At 38.1% G+C, this 14,582-nt stretch overlaps 1 protein-coding gene and 1 pseudogene across 6 annotated transcripts in view; one reads left to right on the top strand and one right to left on the bottom strand.

The window, feature by feature from the left end:
* Positions 1-14,342, top strand: part of Ube2g1 (ubiquitin conjugating enzyme E2 G1) — an 83,483-nt gene extending 69,141 nt beyond the window's left edge. The window contains exons 4-6 of one of the 6 annotated variants that reach the window (XR_009380663.1): positions 1,140-1,323; positions 2,914-3,037; positions 11,563-13,224. Coding sequence is in view for 3 of the 6 variants with exons in the window: in XM_059271134.1 (XP_059127117.1) it covers positions 1,140-1,318; positions 2,914-3,000 (266 nt within the window). In the remaining 3 variants the exon portion in view is untranslated. The other 5 variants (XR_009380662.1, XR_009380661.1, XM_059271134.1 and 2 more) reach the window with 5 other exon arrangements.
* LOC131917360 (small ribosomal subunit protein eS24-like) lies at positions 6,662-7,028 on the bottom strand (annotated as a pseudogene).
* Positions 14,343-14,582: the final 240 nt, after the last annotated feature.

Genomic DNA, 14,582 nt, shown 5'->3' on the forward strand with positions numbered 1-14,582 from the left:
GTTGTGTTGTTTTGTTTTGTTTTGACAATATTTACTTTTTAAGATACAGTTGTGTCATTATGTAACCCCTATGAAATTCAGAATATTTTTTTATTTCTACTCCAGTTACTCCAATGACTGTTACTATTTGGAACTTGAGTTTAAAACAAATTAATGGAAAAGCAGCCTTATAAGTGTCATTTATTTGTTTATTTTAAAGCTTTTGTATTATTTTTTAAAATAGTTCTCTAAACATTTATTTTACATTTATGAATGTTCTGCCTTCATGTATATATGTATACCATGTACCCATGGAAGTCAGGAGAAGGTGTTGGCTCCACTGGAACTGGAGTTTGCAGATGGTTATGAGCTAGGAATTGAATTTAGGTCCTCTGCAAGAGCAACCAGTGTTCTTAATCACTGAGCCATCTTTCCAGCCCCTATTTTATTATTTTTAGTGTATGGATGTTTTACCTATATGTATGTCTATGTACCACATGCATTCCTGGTGCCCACAGAGGCCAGATGAGGGTGTCAGATCCCCTGGGACTGTAATTAGAGATGGTTGTGAACTGCCATGTGGGCCCTGGGAATCAAACCTGGGGCCTCTGGAAGAGTAACAAGTGCTTTTTGTTTTGTTTTTCCAGACAGGGTTTCTCTGTCCTGGAACTCACTCTGTAGACAAGGCTGGCCTCCAACTCACAGGGATCCTTTGCCTCCTGAGTGCTGGAATTAAAACAGTGCTCTCAACCACTGAAACATCTCTCCAGTCAGTAGCCCTACTTAAAATTTTCACTTATTGAACCTTGAGGACCATCTTACTAGAGTTTGAGAGGAAAAAAACAGGACAGGACAGCTGTAAATGCTGGGAATAGAAAGATGGAGAAGTGAAAAATCATGTCTTTTGAGTTAGGGACAGGGACAGTAGTGGAGGTCTGTATCAGCTGTAATTTTAAAGAACGTAAAATATAGTTAAGTATAGCTTATATTCCTGTTTGGGTTTTGAGATGGCTCTTGTGCATTTGGTAAAATCTGTAGCATTCTCAAAAAGTTAGATTACATGGAAGTAATGTTTTATATGTACTATATGGATAAGTAGCACATTTGTAATAGATTATATATAACCAAATTTAAACAATTCTTATTCTGTAATTTTACAGTTGATAAAAATGGTGATGTTTGCATTTCTATTCTTCATGAGCCTGGGGAGGATAAATATGGTTATGAGAAGCCAGAGGAACGTTGGTTGCCTATCCATACTGTGGAAACCATCATGATTAGTGTCATTTCTATGCTGGCAGACCCTAATGGAGATTCACCTGCAAATGTAGACGCTGCGGTAAGGTATTTGTTTGCCTGACAACTGCTGCTTCCATCCTTTACCTTTTCATTCTCTCTCTTAATGAAGCTCAACATAAAATTTAGTACTTACACACATATATGTGTGTGTGTAATATATATATATATATATATACACACACATATATATAATATATATTTCTCTTTTTGTGTCTTATTTTCATATAAATAAAAATTTATCATGTATTATTATTTTGAAATATGTAGATACTGTGGGATAGTTAATTTGAACTAGTTGACATGCATTACCTCACTAATTTATGTAGTGAGAACAACTAAAATTTTTTTTGTTAGTGTACAAAATAATGGATTTTATTATGACATCATATGTACATGTAATTGTATCTCGCTGTAGTTTTGTCTTGGTTTGAGGACTTTTTTCTTCTAAAGAATAAGGTATAGAAATGGTTATTGTCTCTATAAATGGATATTATTTATAAGAAAGAGAAATACAGATCAGCTGTTTTTTTGAGCATTTCCTATTATCTACTTGTTTGGTAAAAATTGATTTTTGTTGTAATTGAAATATGTTGATGCTCATGCTGGTACTGGTGCCATGCAAGGAGGTGATGTGACAACCATTGCTCCTACTTTTTCCCTGTGGTACTCAGCATCTCCATATGATGCACCTCAGTTGTCAAGTTCAACAGGAGACAATCTTCATGTTGACTGTTTTCTAATTGTTTCTAGAAGTGGGAATAGGTAATTTTCCAGTTAATTTTAATGTTTTATTTGTAAATTGAAAATTGTTACTTTTTAGGGTTTTTCACTTAAAAGTGTGTGAGTGAGTGAGTGAGTGAGTGTGTGTGTGTGTGTGTGTGTGTGTGTTGTCAGTATGTGTGTGATTTTTTTTTGTTTTTGTTTTTGTTTTTGTTTTTGTTTTTGAGTAGGCACATACTGTGTCCTGGCTCTTTGGAGAGCAAAGGACAACTTTTCGAGTAGATTCTCTGATCCCTAACTAAGATCTTCAAGCCCTTTAACCACTGATCCATTTTTCTGCAGCACCCCCCCCCCCAAGAGAATTTTTCCAGTAGCTGTAATTAGCATAAATGCTTTCTATTTGTAGTTCTCAGCCTAGTCCTTTGCAAAAGCTTGCTCTTCTACCTCACCAACTTTTTTTGGGGTCTGGTATTGGAGATTGAACCTATGTCCTTCTACATGCCAGGCAAATGCTTAATGCCTGAGCTATATTTCTAGGCGAAAATACTATGCTTTGAAAAAAAAAATTGGAGTGTTGGGATTGATTTTAAACCCAGATCCTTGCACAAAGTAGGCAAGCATGTTAAGCTACAACCCTACCATAACATTTTAAGATGTACAGTTACAAAAAGATAACATTTAAAACTAAAATAGGAAGCCTGTTGTGATGGCCTTTAATCCTAGCCCTTGGGAGGCAGAGGCAGATGGATCTCTGTGAGTTCAAGGCCAGCTTGGTTTATAGAGCAAGTTCTAGGACAGCCAGGGTTACACAAGAGAAATCCTTTCTCTAAAAATAAAAATAAATAAATAAAACGAAAATCTTTGATTATAATGGGTTTATATAAAATAATTTGGTTTTATTTGTTATATCTACAGAAAGAATGGAGGGAAGACAGAAATGGAGAATTTAAAAGAAAAGTTGCCCGCTGTGTAAGAAAAAGCCAAGAAACTGCTTTTGAGTGATGTTTATTCAATAGCTAGTAACTTCAATTATTTCAGGGTAAGTTCATTTAAAAACCATACAACTCTTTGTCTTTTTTTGGTCAAATGCTATGCTAATTTTTGCAGATTGTTTGATTTAGCTATTTGACTTGGATTTATTGGCTTCATTTTATTCCTCCACTTCTATTTTACTGTAGTTTGCTGTTTCTCAGAGCTATAGCATAACCACTTGTTTTTTTGGGAGGTGGGGCTCAAGTGTTTTTAACTAGCTGTTCTGTCTTAAAATAGTTTTATGGTATTAGTCTTCCTTATTTTCACTAGTAGTAATTAAAGATAAAAATTTTTTTTAAAAAATTGTGCTGGCACTGAAATCTAGTACCTTGTACTTCCCTTTGGGGAGGGTACCCCATTACTGAGCTAAAACTCTAGCCCCTATTGGTAGTAGAATTTCTAGTAATGAAGATGTCAGTTTGATTTCTTCCATTTCACCCTGCCCTTATCTTCTTATCTACTGCTGGGCACTGAAGTGTCTTGTAGCCTCTTATACTGAATATTATATATGGTAAAGGCTAACTTTTTTTTTGTATTAAAAGAAAGAAAGCAAGATCCTAGAGCTAGGAATGAGCCCAGTTGTTAGAGTTCTTACATAGTTTTCATGAAATTCTGGGTTCACTCCTGTTCTACTTAGCTTTTTTGTTGCTGTGATAAAATATCAACTTGGTGAGTGTCTTAATTAGGGTTTCTATTGCTTTGAGAAAACACCATGACCAAAAACAACTTTGGATGGAAAGGGCTTCATTCATTCTCACAACTCAAGGTCACAATCCATCACTGAGGAAAGTCAGGGCAGGAATTCAGTGGTAGGGACTTGGAAGCAGGAATTGAAGCACAGGTCATGGAGAAATGTCTCACTGGCTAGCCCTTATGGCTTGCTCAGCCTGCTTTCTTATTTGTACAACTTGAGGCCATATGTCCAGGGGTGGTACCAACTTCCTGCCCAACTCATCATTAATCAAATGCCCTATAAACTTGCCTACATGCAATCTAATGGAGTTTTCCCAATTGAGGTTTCACTTAACAAATAACTCTAGCTTCTGTTGACAATAAAGAACAACAAAAACACCAGAACAACTTGAAAGGGTTTATTTCAGATTACGGGTTATAATCCATCATAGAAGGAAGCCGGGGCAAGAATCTGGAGGCAAGAACTGAAAGCAGAAACAATTAGGAATGCCATTTCTGGCTTACTTATATCATAATTGGCTCAGCCTGTTTTCTTAAACAACCCAGGACCACATGCCATCCACATTGGGCTGGGCCCTCCCTCATCAGTTATTAATCAAGAAGTGCCCCACAGACAGTCTCACAGGTCAATCTGATGAAGACAATTCCTTAATTGATGTTCCATCTTCCCAGGTGACTCTAATTCAGTGGTTCTCAACCTTCCTAACGCTGTGATCCTTTAATACAATTCCTCATAATGTGTTGACCTCTAACCATAAAACTATTTTCATTGCTACTTCATAAGTATAATTTTGCTACTGTTAGGAATCATAATGTAAATATCTCTGGTTTCTGATGGTAGGCGATCCCTGTGAAAGGGTCACGATCCACAAGTTGAGAACTATTCTAGTTTATGACAAGTTAACAAAAACTATCACAGATCCCAGCTCCACATAAAACCAGGTGTTACACACTGGAGAAGTGGAAAGCAAGAGGACCAGAAGTTGAAGGTCACCTTGGCTATGTAGCAGATTCAAGACCAGCAGGGAATACATGAGACACTATTTCAAAAACATCAGAAGAAAAACCTTATTTCATATTATTGCTAATACCATTGAGCAGCTTTCTTTTTTTCTTTAGTTGGTCCTTTATATCTTAATAGGGCCAGTGGAGTACAGTTTCTCTAAACATCTCACAATTATCTTATATCTAGTAAGGAGTCAAAGATGAAGGATTGATTCCATCTGGCATAGAAAAGGACATTAGTAGATGAGTTGATCACATTTTTTGTTTGAATTAAATGTTGAGGTGTTTAAAACTATGAAATGTGGGCTGGATGTGGTGATAATATGTTTGTACACCCAGTCCTTGATAAACTAAGGCTGGAGTATTTTCGGTTCCTGGCCAGCATGGGCTACATAGTTAAAGCTCCTGTGTGAAAAACACAAAAAAGGTAATGAACGAAACAAAACAGTTTTCATATATTTATTTGTGTGTTTGTGTGCCTGTATATGCAAATTCTAATGCATGGACAGGTATATATGCCATGGCACAAAGGTGGAGGTCAGAGGACAGCTTAATGGGAACTCGTTCTTTACACCACAGATCCCAGGGATTGAACTGTGGTTGTTGGGCTTTCTGGCAAGCCCCTTTAATCATTGAACAATCTTGTTGGCATTGTAACATTCAACAAATCATAATTCATGTATATTCCTGTACATACCAGCAGTTTTAAGATACTATAGTATATTCATTCATATATATGTATATGTGTATTTATTTGTTTTGTTTGTTTTTTGAGACAGGATCTTGCTTTGTAGTCCTGGCTGGTGTGGAGCTCACTGTTGATCAGGCTAGCATTGGACTCAGAGATCCTCCTGCTTCTGCTACTTGAGTGCTGGGATTAAAGCCATATGCTAACACAGCTGGCTCATGTATATTTTTGTGGTTCTGCGAATGAAACCCCAGGTCGCTCATGTATATTTTTGTGGTTCTGCGAATGAAACCCCAGGTCTTGTGCATTCTAACACTTGAGTCACATACCCCTAACCCAAATTTTATAAGAATTTTTGGAGTTAGAAGTTAGCACACTTCTAAGGTGCCCCTCCCCTTTTTTTCTGAACATAAAGCTTAAAAAATACTTAGAATTTAAAAAAAATTTTTTATACCAAAATTTTTAAAATACTAAAAAAAATATTTACTTAAAAGTCATTTCATTTACTTGACCTAGACTTTATTTACTTTTTGTTTGGTTTCTGCCCTGTCTTTTGTAAGTCTTATCTTTTGATTGAGATTGGGATCCTAAGAAGGGAGAGGAAAGAAAAGTAAATCTTCAGTTTTTTACAGATCAACAACTTTGTATGCCTCTAGAAATGATAGTTTCTTTTGTTTTTGCATGAAGAGTAATTCTTTATTGCTTTGTAATTGTTCCAAATTTAGTAATCTCAAACATTTGTTATCTCATACTTCTGAGGGCCACTCAATCCCCTACATGTAGGCTCAGTTAACTCCTGACTTTAGGTCCCTCTCATAGCTGAAGGATAGGTGTGCAGTCAAGGACCTTAAGGCCCAACTGGGGTCATTTGTATGTCAATGCTCACTTTGGTAGTTGTCTGCAGGATATATTTAGGTGTTGACTAGAGTTCTTCTTTGGCTCTTTCTTAAATATATTTTTTAAATTTAATTAATCAAAAATTATATTTACGTGTATTTTGCCTGTAGTGCCCAAGGAGGCAAGAACAGGGTTTCCAGTTCTCCTGGGATCAGAGTTTACAGACAATTGTGAATTATTGTGTGGGCAATTGAACAGGGAGTCTCTGGAAAGTCCACTAAGGGACTTTTTTGGGGGGAGGGTGGAGGGTGGGGGGGTCAGGACGACGACGACGACAACAACACATAAAAGCTTTTATTTACTTTATTTGTTCTCTCTGAAATTGTCTGCACATCACAGCAGATCAAGCTACTCCTTTGGCTTTTTGCCCTCACCCACATTGGCCTTTGCAGTCCCCCTGACCTTCTCCATTCTGTTCTTAGGTTCCTTTCACTGTTCCCGGGAGGTCTTCTCATAAAGGCCATGTGTTGCAAGTCTGTGTTTGGGCTCATTCTTCTTTGCATAATCTAGAGACTCATAGATCATGCTAAAGTTAGTTGTTTTGCCACCACCAAAGTGAGTGGTTTTGTACATTTTGGCCAGCTTCTCCCAAATTTCAGTCTTTGGTACTGTTGCCTTTCCAGGGTGAAGGACATCAGTGACCATCTGTTTTCTCTGAAGCAGATGGACGGTTAGTCATGAACTTCCTGGTCCGGATCGTTACTGTGTCATTCATGGTGGCTACAGTGCCTGAGCTGCAAAGAAGGAAAAACCACTAAGGGATCTTAACTGCTATGCTGTCTTTCTAATCTCCTTCTTTGATTCTTATCACATGATGGTCACCAGAAATTGGCTCATAATATGGCAGGTGGTTCATCAGCGAGAGCAGGAAAAGGATACGAGTGGATTCAGAACTAAGTGTGGTAGATATGCCCATAGGAAACAGTAAACCCAAGCTGGTGGAAGTGTTGCCTACAGATAAAACATAGCTGAATTCCTCTGTAGGGATTGCAGTTTTGGAGTTTTCTGAAGGGCCATCAAAATGTGTAGTCTGCCTTTTATTCAACAAGCCCCTCCAACACCTCAATATTTTTTTTCTTCCTAAACTGGCTCACCTTAGTTTTTTTTGTTTGTTTGTTTGTTTTTTGTCGCCCCTCCCCCCTCCTTTTTTTTTTTTTTTTTTGGTTTTTCGAGACAGGGTTTCTCTGTGTAGCTTTGCGCCTTTCCTGGAACTCGCTTTGTAGACCAGGCTGTCTTTGAACTCACAGAGATCTGCTTGCCTCTACCTCCTGAGTGCTGGGATTAAAGGCGTGTGCCACCACCACCCCGGCTTTTTTCCCCCCTTTTTTAAAGACAGAGACTACATAGCATAGGCTGGCCTGGAACTCACAGAGATCTGCCTGCATATAACTCCCAAGATCTCGGATCAAACTCCCATACCTGATTCACTTTGATCTTTGAGAGCACTTCCTTGTAAACCCTGCATAAGCAAATTTAAGCCCCATGTTCTGCAGCTAGGAAGCTTTGTGAGACTCAGGCACAGCAAGAGCACATACTGCCCGACCAGAGAATGTGAGTTCTAACTCAGTATCCACATCAGGCAGCACATAATTGCCTGTGGTTCTAACTCCATGGTATCTGACACTTTCTGGTCTCCAGTGTCACCTGTGTACACACATAGACATGTAAGTAAAAAGAAATCATTAAGAAAAAAAAAGTTAGGGGCCAGGTGACCCAGGCAGATCTCTGTGAGTTTGAGGTCAGTCTGGTCTACAAAGAGACAGCCAGAGATACACAGAGAAACTCTTGTCTCCAAAAACAAAAATAAAAACAAAAACAAAAACAAAAGAAAAGCTTGCCTAGTTGGAAATTTTGTTTGTGAATCTTGAGAGCCATTTCTTACAAATATGTGTGTGTATATATCTGTGTCTGTGTCTGTCTCTGTCTGCCTCTGTCCCTCCCAAGCAGTCATAGTCTGTTTCCTATTTAAGAATGTATTACAAAATAGTTATCCTAAGGATATTTGATCAGTTTCATATTTAGATCATTCAAAGATTTAATTCTATATTTGCTTAAGATCAAGAGTCCTGAATGGGCTTATTGAGTTGGTTCTGTGGCTAAAAGTGCCTGTTCAAAGTCCGATGATCTGAGTTTAGTCTTCAGGACTCACATGGTAGAAGGAGAGAACTGACTCCAACAAGTTGTCCTTTGACTTTCACCTATATACCATGGCACACAGAATAAATAAAATATAATTTAAACTTAAAAAAAAAGTGCTGAACTATTGAGCCTCTCTGATCATCTAGGTTCTAATAAAGTAAAGAGGAAAGTGAAAACTCTACCCAGCATGTCATATGACTAACTCAATTTTCTAATAACTAAAAGTATCTTCCCTAAATTTCAAAATCTAGTATAAATGTAGAAAATAAATCTATCAAAATGAAATAAAGAATAATATCAAGGTTGAGCCATGTGGTAGTGGTACAAGCCTTTTAATCTCAGCACTTGGGAGGTAGATGTGGATCTCTGAGTTTGAGGAGACTGTGGTCTACAAATCTAGTTCTAGGACAGCCAGGGCTACAACAGAGAAACCTTGTCTTGACCTCCCCCCTCCAAAGAGGAGGGTGCAGTAGTTATTTCTCCAATTGTTTTTACTTGAGTGGTAGAATTTAGTGGAACAGTTCCTCTGAGTGAGATGCTACCTATATTATCTCTTGAAAATAAACATCTCTAGATTTGTAGATTAAGAAATAAGTTAGAGCCGGGCGGTGGTGGCGCACGCCTTTAATCCCAGCACTCGGGAGGCAGAGGCAGGCGGATCTTTGTGAGTTCGAGGCCAGCTTGGTCTACAGAGTGAGATCCAGGAAAGGCGCAAAGCTACACAGAGAAACTCTGTCTCGAAAAAAAAGAAATAAGTTAGCTATGTTCGAGCATAAACACCTGAGTTCTGATCCCTAACACCCAAGCATGGCAGCACTCATCCACCTGTAATTCCAGTGCTGAGGAGATGGGTAAAAGCAGATCATGCTGGAGGTCATTGGCCAGCCTACCTAGTGAAATTGATGAGCTCCAGGTTCAGTGAGAGACCCTGTATCAAAAAAAAATATGGTGGTGAAGCTGATACCAGGAGGGGTTAAGGAACTTGCTGCTAAGCCTGGCTACCAGAGTTCAGTTCCCATAACCAGCATGCTTTAAGGAGAGAACCTACTTTACAAGTTCCTACTTCCCTGACTCTACATGCACACATTTCTTCCTCCATGTATGTACACACAATAAAAGCTGGAGAATGACTCAGGAAGACTCTCAATGTCAATTTATGGTTTTTACATGCATGCACATGTGTGTGTGTGTGTGAACCTTTAAACCCTTACTTCCTCCTCTCTCACACACAAAAGAAGCAGGAATAAGGAAGTGGCTGTTTGAGGTAAACAACTGGTGCATTTGATACATTTGTACTTTTTTGAAAGTATGGACTATTTAACAATGACGCTAGAAGTTATTAGTAGGACATGATTACGCGGCTTTCAGGTCAACACCATTATTTGATATGGGTAATAAAATAAAGTTTTCACATTTATCTTTTCTAGAAAAAAAAAATTAAAAGTGTTTGGAGTATGGAGTAAAACTATTCGTTAGACATAATTTGACTGAAAGGGATTTGACTAGGTTATCCTAATTCACTGAACAACTTAATGCTTTTGATGGGCTGTGTCTTTGATACTAAAAGGCCAAGTTGCCTGATTTTAAGTGTTCAGTGACTTGGTAGTCACACATCTCTTTATTTTACCTTACAAAACTTTTTTTGGAAACAAGTCTCCAAACAACTATTTCTTGATGCTGAAATTTCTCATTGTTTATATCATGGGGGAATGATTATGAAATGTCCCACTCTACCTATTTCTCTTTCAGAACTGAGATTTGTTAGCCAAATGTTAATTTTGGAGAAACATTCAGTGACATTACCTAAAAGCTACACTTCTGATGTGTAACATTGTCTTTGAGTTTTAGTATATGTCTTTTTAGTATATTTTCTTTTTTTCTTCTTGGTTTTTCGAGACAAGGTTTCTTGGTGAAACAGCCCTGGCTAACCTGGAACTCACTCTGTAGACCAGGCTGGCCTGAACTTACAGCGATCCGCCTGCCTCTGCCTCCCGAGTGCTGGGATTAAAGGCTTGCGCCACCACCGCCTGGCTTTAGTATATTTTCTATTAAGAGATATATTTGCACATATATGTGTCTGTTACAAATAGTAGACTGTGACTCTGAGGAAGATAATGTTGTCCTGTTTGGTGAATCTCATTCTTTGTAAGGGTACGGTAGACAACTGAGTAGTACAACTCTATTGCCAAGAAATTTAGCAGTAGGTGTATGTTTTAGACTCATTCCTGGGAACTCTTAAATTGTGAATCAGGCACATGTAAGACTACAGATTTGTCTCACACTGTTCTTCCTCCAGTAGAGCTTTTGCAGGCTTTTTGCGGGGGGGAGGTTCCCTGTGTAGCCTTGCCTCCCAAGTGCTGGGATTAAAGGGGTAGGCTGGGCCACCATCGCCTGGCTCAGTAGAGCTTTCGATGTGGTTGAATTATGGGGTGATTGTACAATAAATTTTACTCTTGGCTTTATAAGATTGACTAAACTTCATGTCTTGTGTGAGTTGGCTTTTCTATTTAAATTTTATTACTTGAATTCCTAGAGTTCTTCTGCTTGCATTTACCCAAAATTGTGCTTGGCATTAGATGTGGGTTTTTGGGAACATTTGTTGTGTTTGTTTAAATGAGAATGACCCCTCCTACCCAAGAGGATTGAATGCTTGGTCCCCAGTTGGTGGAACTGTTTGGGAATGATTAGGAGTTGTGGCCTTGTTGGAGGAGGTATGTCACTGGGGGAGGGTTTTGAGTTTTCACAAGCCCAAGCATCCCCAGTTAGCTCTCTCTCTCTACCTCCTACTTATGGATCAGGATGTAAGCTCTCAGCTACTGCCTCAGCGCCATGCCTGCCTGCCTGCTGCCATGCTCCCTGCAATGATGGTCATGGACTCACCCTCTGAAACTGTAAGCCACAAATAAACTCTTTCATCTATAAGTTGCCTTGGTCATGGTGTCTTATAGCAATAGAAAAGCAGCTAAGACACGGTCTAAACATGGAGTGGTAATGGGAGCTCTCTTTGTGTTCTGTCCCTGTCCTACCCTCAAAGCATAGAATAGAGGCTCTATAAGTGGCCACTCATAAACAGAATTAAAAAAACCTGAACCTTGTGTTTTTCTGACTAGAAACTATCATTGTTAGCTGTGTGATCATATCACTTCTCTCTGCAAAGTGGGGAAACATCATGTGATGATTTTACTTATCCAGGTTTGCAAAACACTTAACACTTCTTGGCACATCATAAGCATTTGATAAGATGGTAGTTTTTCTTTTTTTAATGTGTTCCTTCAAAAAAATTTTTACATTTATTTTTATTTCTTGTGTTTGAGTATTTTGCTGGTATGAATGTCTGTGCACCATGTATGTGCAGTGCCTGTGGAGGCCAGAAGAGGACATCAGTTACTCCTGGAACTGGAGTACAGACAGTTGTTAGTCTCCATGTGGGTGCTGGGAACTGAACCAGGTCCTCTGGTAGAATAGTCAGTGCTCTTACCTGCCTAGTCATTTCTCTAACCCCTACGTTCTTGATTTACGTGGTGTTGGATTTGAGGCTATCATTTGTGGGAGCTTCCATGGGAAAAATGGCTTTGTAATGAATGCAAAAAGTTGGCTAAAATCAAGCAAGTTAAAAAGTATAGTAATCTTAAATTGTTTTCCTTCTTTTTATTTATCTTTATTTTATGTGCATTGGTGTTTTGCCTGCATGTATGTCTGGGTGATAGTGTGAGGTCTCCTGAAACTGGAGTTTATAGACAGCTGTGAGCTGCTATGTGGGTGCTGGGAATTGAACCTGGGTCCACCTGGGAAGGCAGTCAGTGCTTTCAACCTCTGAACCATCTCTCCAAGCCCCTTAAATTGTTTTTCTACACATGGGTATTTCTGAATTTCCAAATCACTTTACTTATTACTTCTAAATTTTGTGTGCGTGCATGTGTGTGTGGGTGTGTTCTGTATACACAAGTGCAGGTGCCCACAAAGGCCCAACATTTTATGTCCCATGGATCTGGAATAACAAGCCACTCAAATTGGGTGCTGGGAGCCTAACTCGGGTCCTCTGTAAGAACAAGTTGAGCTGTTTACTGCTTAATCATCTCCCCAACCCCAAATTACTTTACTAATAATCTAGTTGTGATTTGTGGATGTGATGCAGTTTGAAAAACATTTGGAGTATTGAAAAAAATGAAGTACTGCTGTAAAGTATGGCTGACTAATTAATATGTTCATTGCTCAGTGTGGCTGCCACTAGCCTCATGAGGCTAGCATGGCAAAGGAACCCAAGTTCACCTAAACTTTTAAAGATTTATTTTTAAAAATTTCTTCAGATATTTTATCTATATATGAGGATTTTGCCTGCGTGTTTATAAGTGTGTTAGAAGGTGTCAGTTTCCCTGAAACAAATGGTTGTGAGCTACCATGTGAGTGCTGGGAGTCAGATTCTCTGGAAGAGTAACAAATGTTATTAAGTGCTGAGCTATTACTCCAGCCCATAAAATTTATCTTTTTAAAGACAAGGTTTTGCTGTGTAGCCCTGGCTGGCCTTAAATTCATGGTTTTGGGGATCTCAGCTTCCAGAGTGCTGGGATTAGAGGTGGGTATTGACTTCCTAGCCCTTTAATTTCTTTTAGTTTCATAATTTAAATGTTAAAGTATAACTATGTGTGGTTAGTAGCCACTATATGATAAACAAGCACATGAGTGAGCTTCAAAATGAAATTATGAATATAAGTAATAGTTCTATTCAATTATTTACTTGTAGTTTATAAATTTATTACATAATGCTGTTTGTTTTTGTTGTAGGTCTCCAATTGAGAAACATGGCACTGTTTTTCCTGCACTCTACCCACCTATTGCTGGACTTCTGTTGTAACAAGTTGGCAAACTCTGGCTGGAACTGGGCTGCAATAAAACATGCCAGTCATTAATGCTGACAAGAGCCTAACAAGTGCCAACTTACAGATGATTACGCATTTTGAATTCTAATGAACTGTTTTAACCTTCAGGAAGAATTGTAAAGACCTGTACATAGCACAACATGATCCGGATAATATATATACTGTTCATGTACATCCACAAACACACCTTGTACCAAATAATGCTTTCTTGTAGTAGAATAAGAATCGTGTAAATTCTAAAAGACTTTAGCAGGTTTTCTTTTCCTATTCATCGTTTCTTATCAGTTCAAAAAGATTCCTTAAAGCATGTCAGGTGAAAACCAATAAGGATTAAAAGTTTCCATATAATTTCCTTTAAACCATTAAGTCTTCATTACACTCTTTCCATTTACTAATCTTTTGTATTTTCTTTGTTTTGACACACTCCCCTTTCCTTTTATCTCTTCTATCTGCCAGAAAGTTCTCAAATCACTTAGTTAAAATACTGAAATACTAGTAAATTACTTGATTTTCCATGATGACTTCAGAGGTGGGGTCATCACTAGGTGCTTTGTCCTTTTGTACTGGGATTCACCCATCTCTTGGATTGGATGTAGCAATAACATTTTCTGGCTGTTGAGAGCTCTTGATCCTAGTCATAATCTCCTGAGAACTTTAAAAGAAAAAAGAAAAAAAAAAAGTAAAGTCTGTTCTAAGTTCAACTTAGTGAAATTTATTCCAAGCAGTACAAAAATCCAGATTTGGTTTTATTTTTGCCCTCAAGTTGCCTAATATTAAGGTTGGATGAATAAAGCATGCACAGCTACAGGCTTTCTACATCTGGGATTGCTATTAAAAATGCTATTTGTCCTCTTACCCTTCTCCTTAGTCTTTCATATTTCTTTGTTTCTTTACTGCAGATTTCCCTCACCTATTGTACAAAGAAATTGCGATGTATATTTTCATGTAATTTGATTTTGGAATTTTGTCACCTTATGTAGTGAGTTCTTCCAAAATATAATTTTTTCCAATAATTGTCAAGTTGTTGGCTTTTATTGTATTAAATGAAGGTTATAGTACTGAATACCAGAGAAGTGCAGTTTAGAAAAATCTCAGGTTGATTCCTTATGCAAACAAACTTAATACTTGAAAATCTCATGGCCATGGCAGTATATGTATTGGGTTCTGTCTAGATTCTTTATCTGAGTCTAAAAGCATTACAGGGGGCAAGTCTTTTGCTAACTGACATACATATTTTGTCACTGACATAGTGC

The sequence above is a fragment of the Peromyscus eremicus genome, chromosome 8a (genome assembly GCF_949786415.1).
Source record: "Peromyscus eremicus chromosome 8a, PerEre_H2_v1, whole genome shotgun sequence".
NCBI classification, from domain to species: Eukaryota; Metazoa; Chordata; class Mammalia; order Rodentia; family Cricetidae; genus Peromyscus; species Peromyscus eremicus.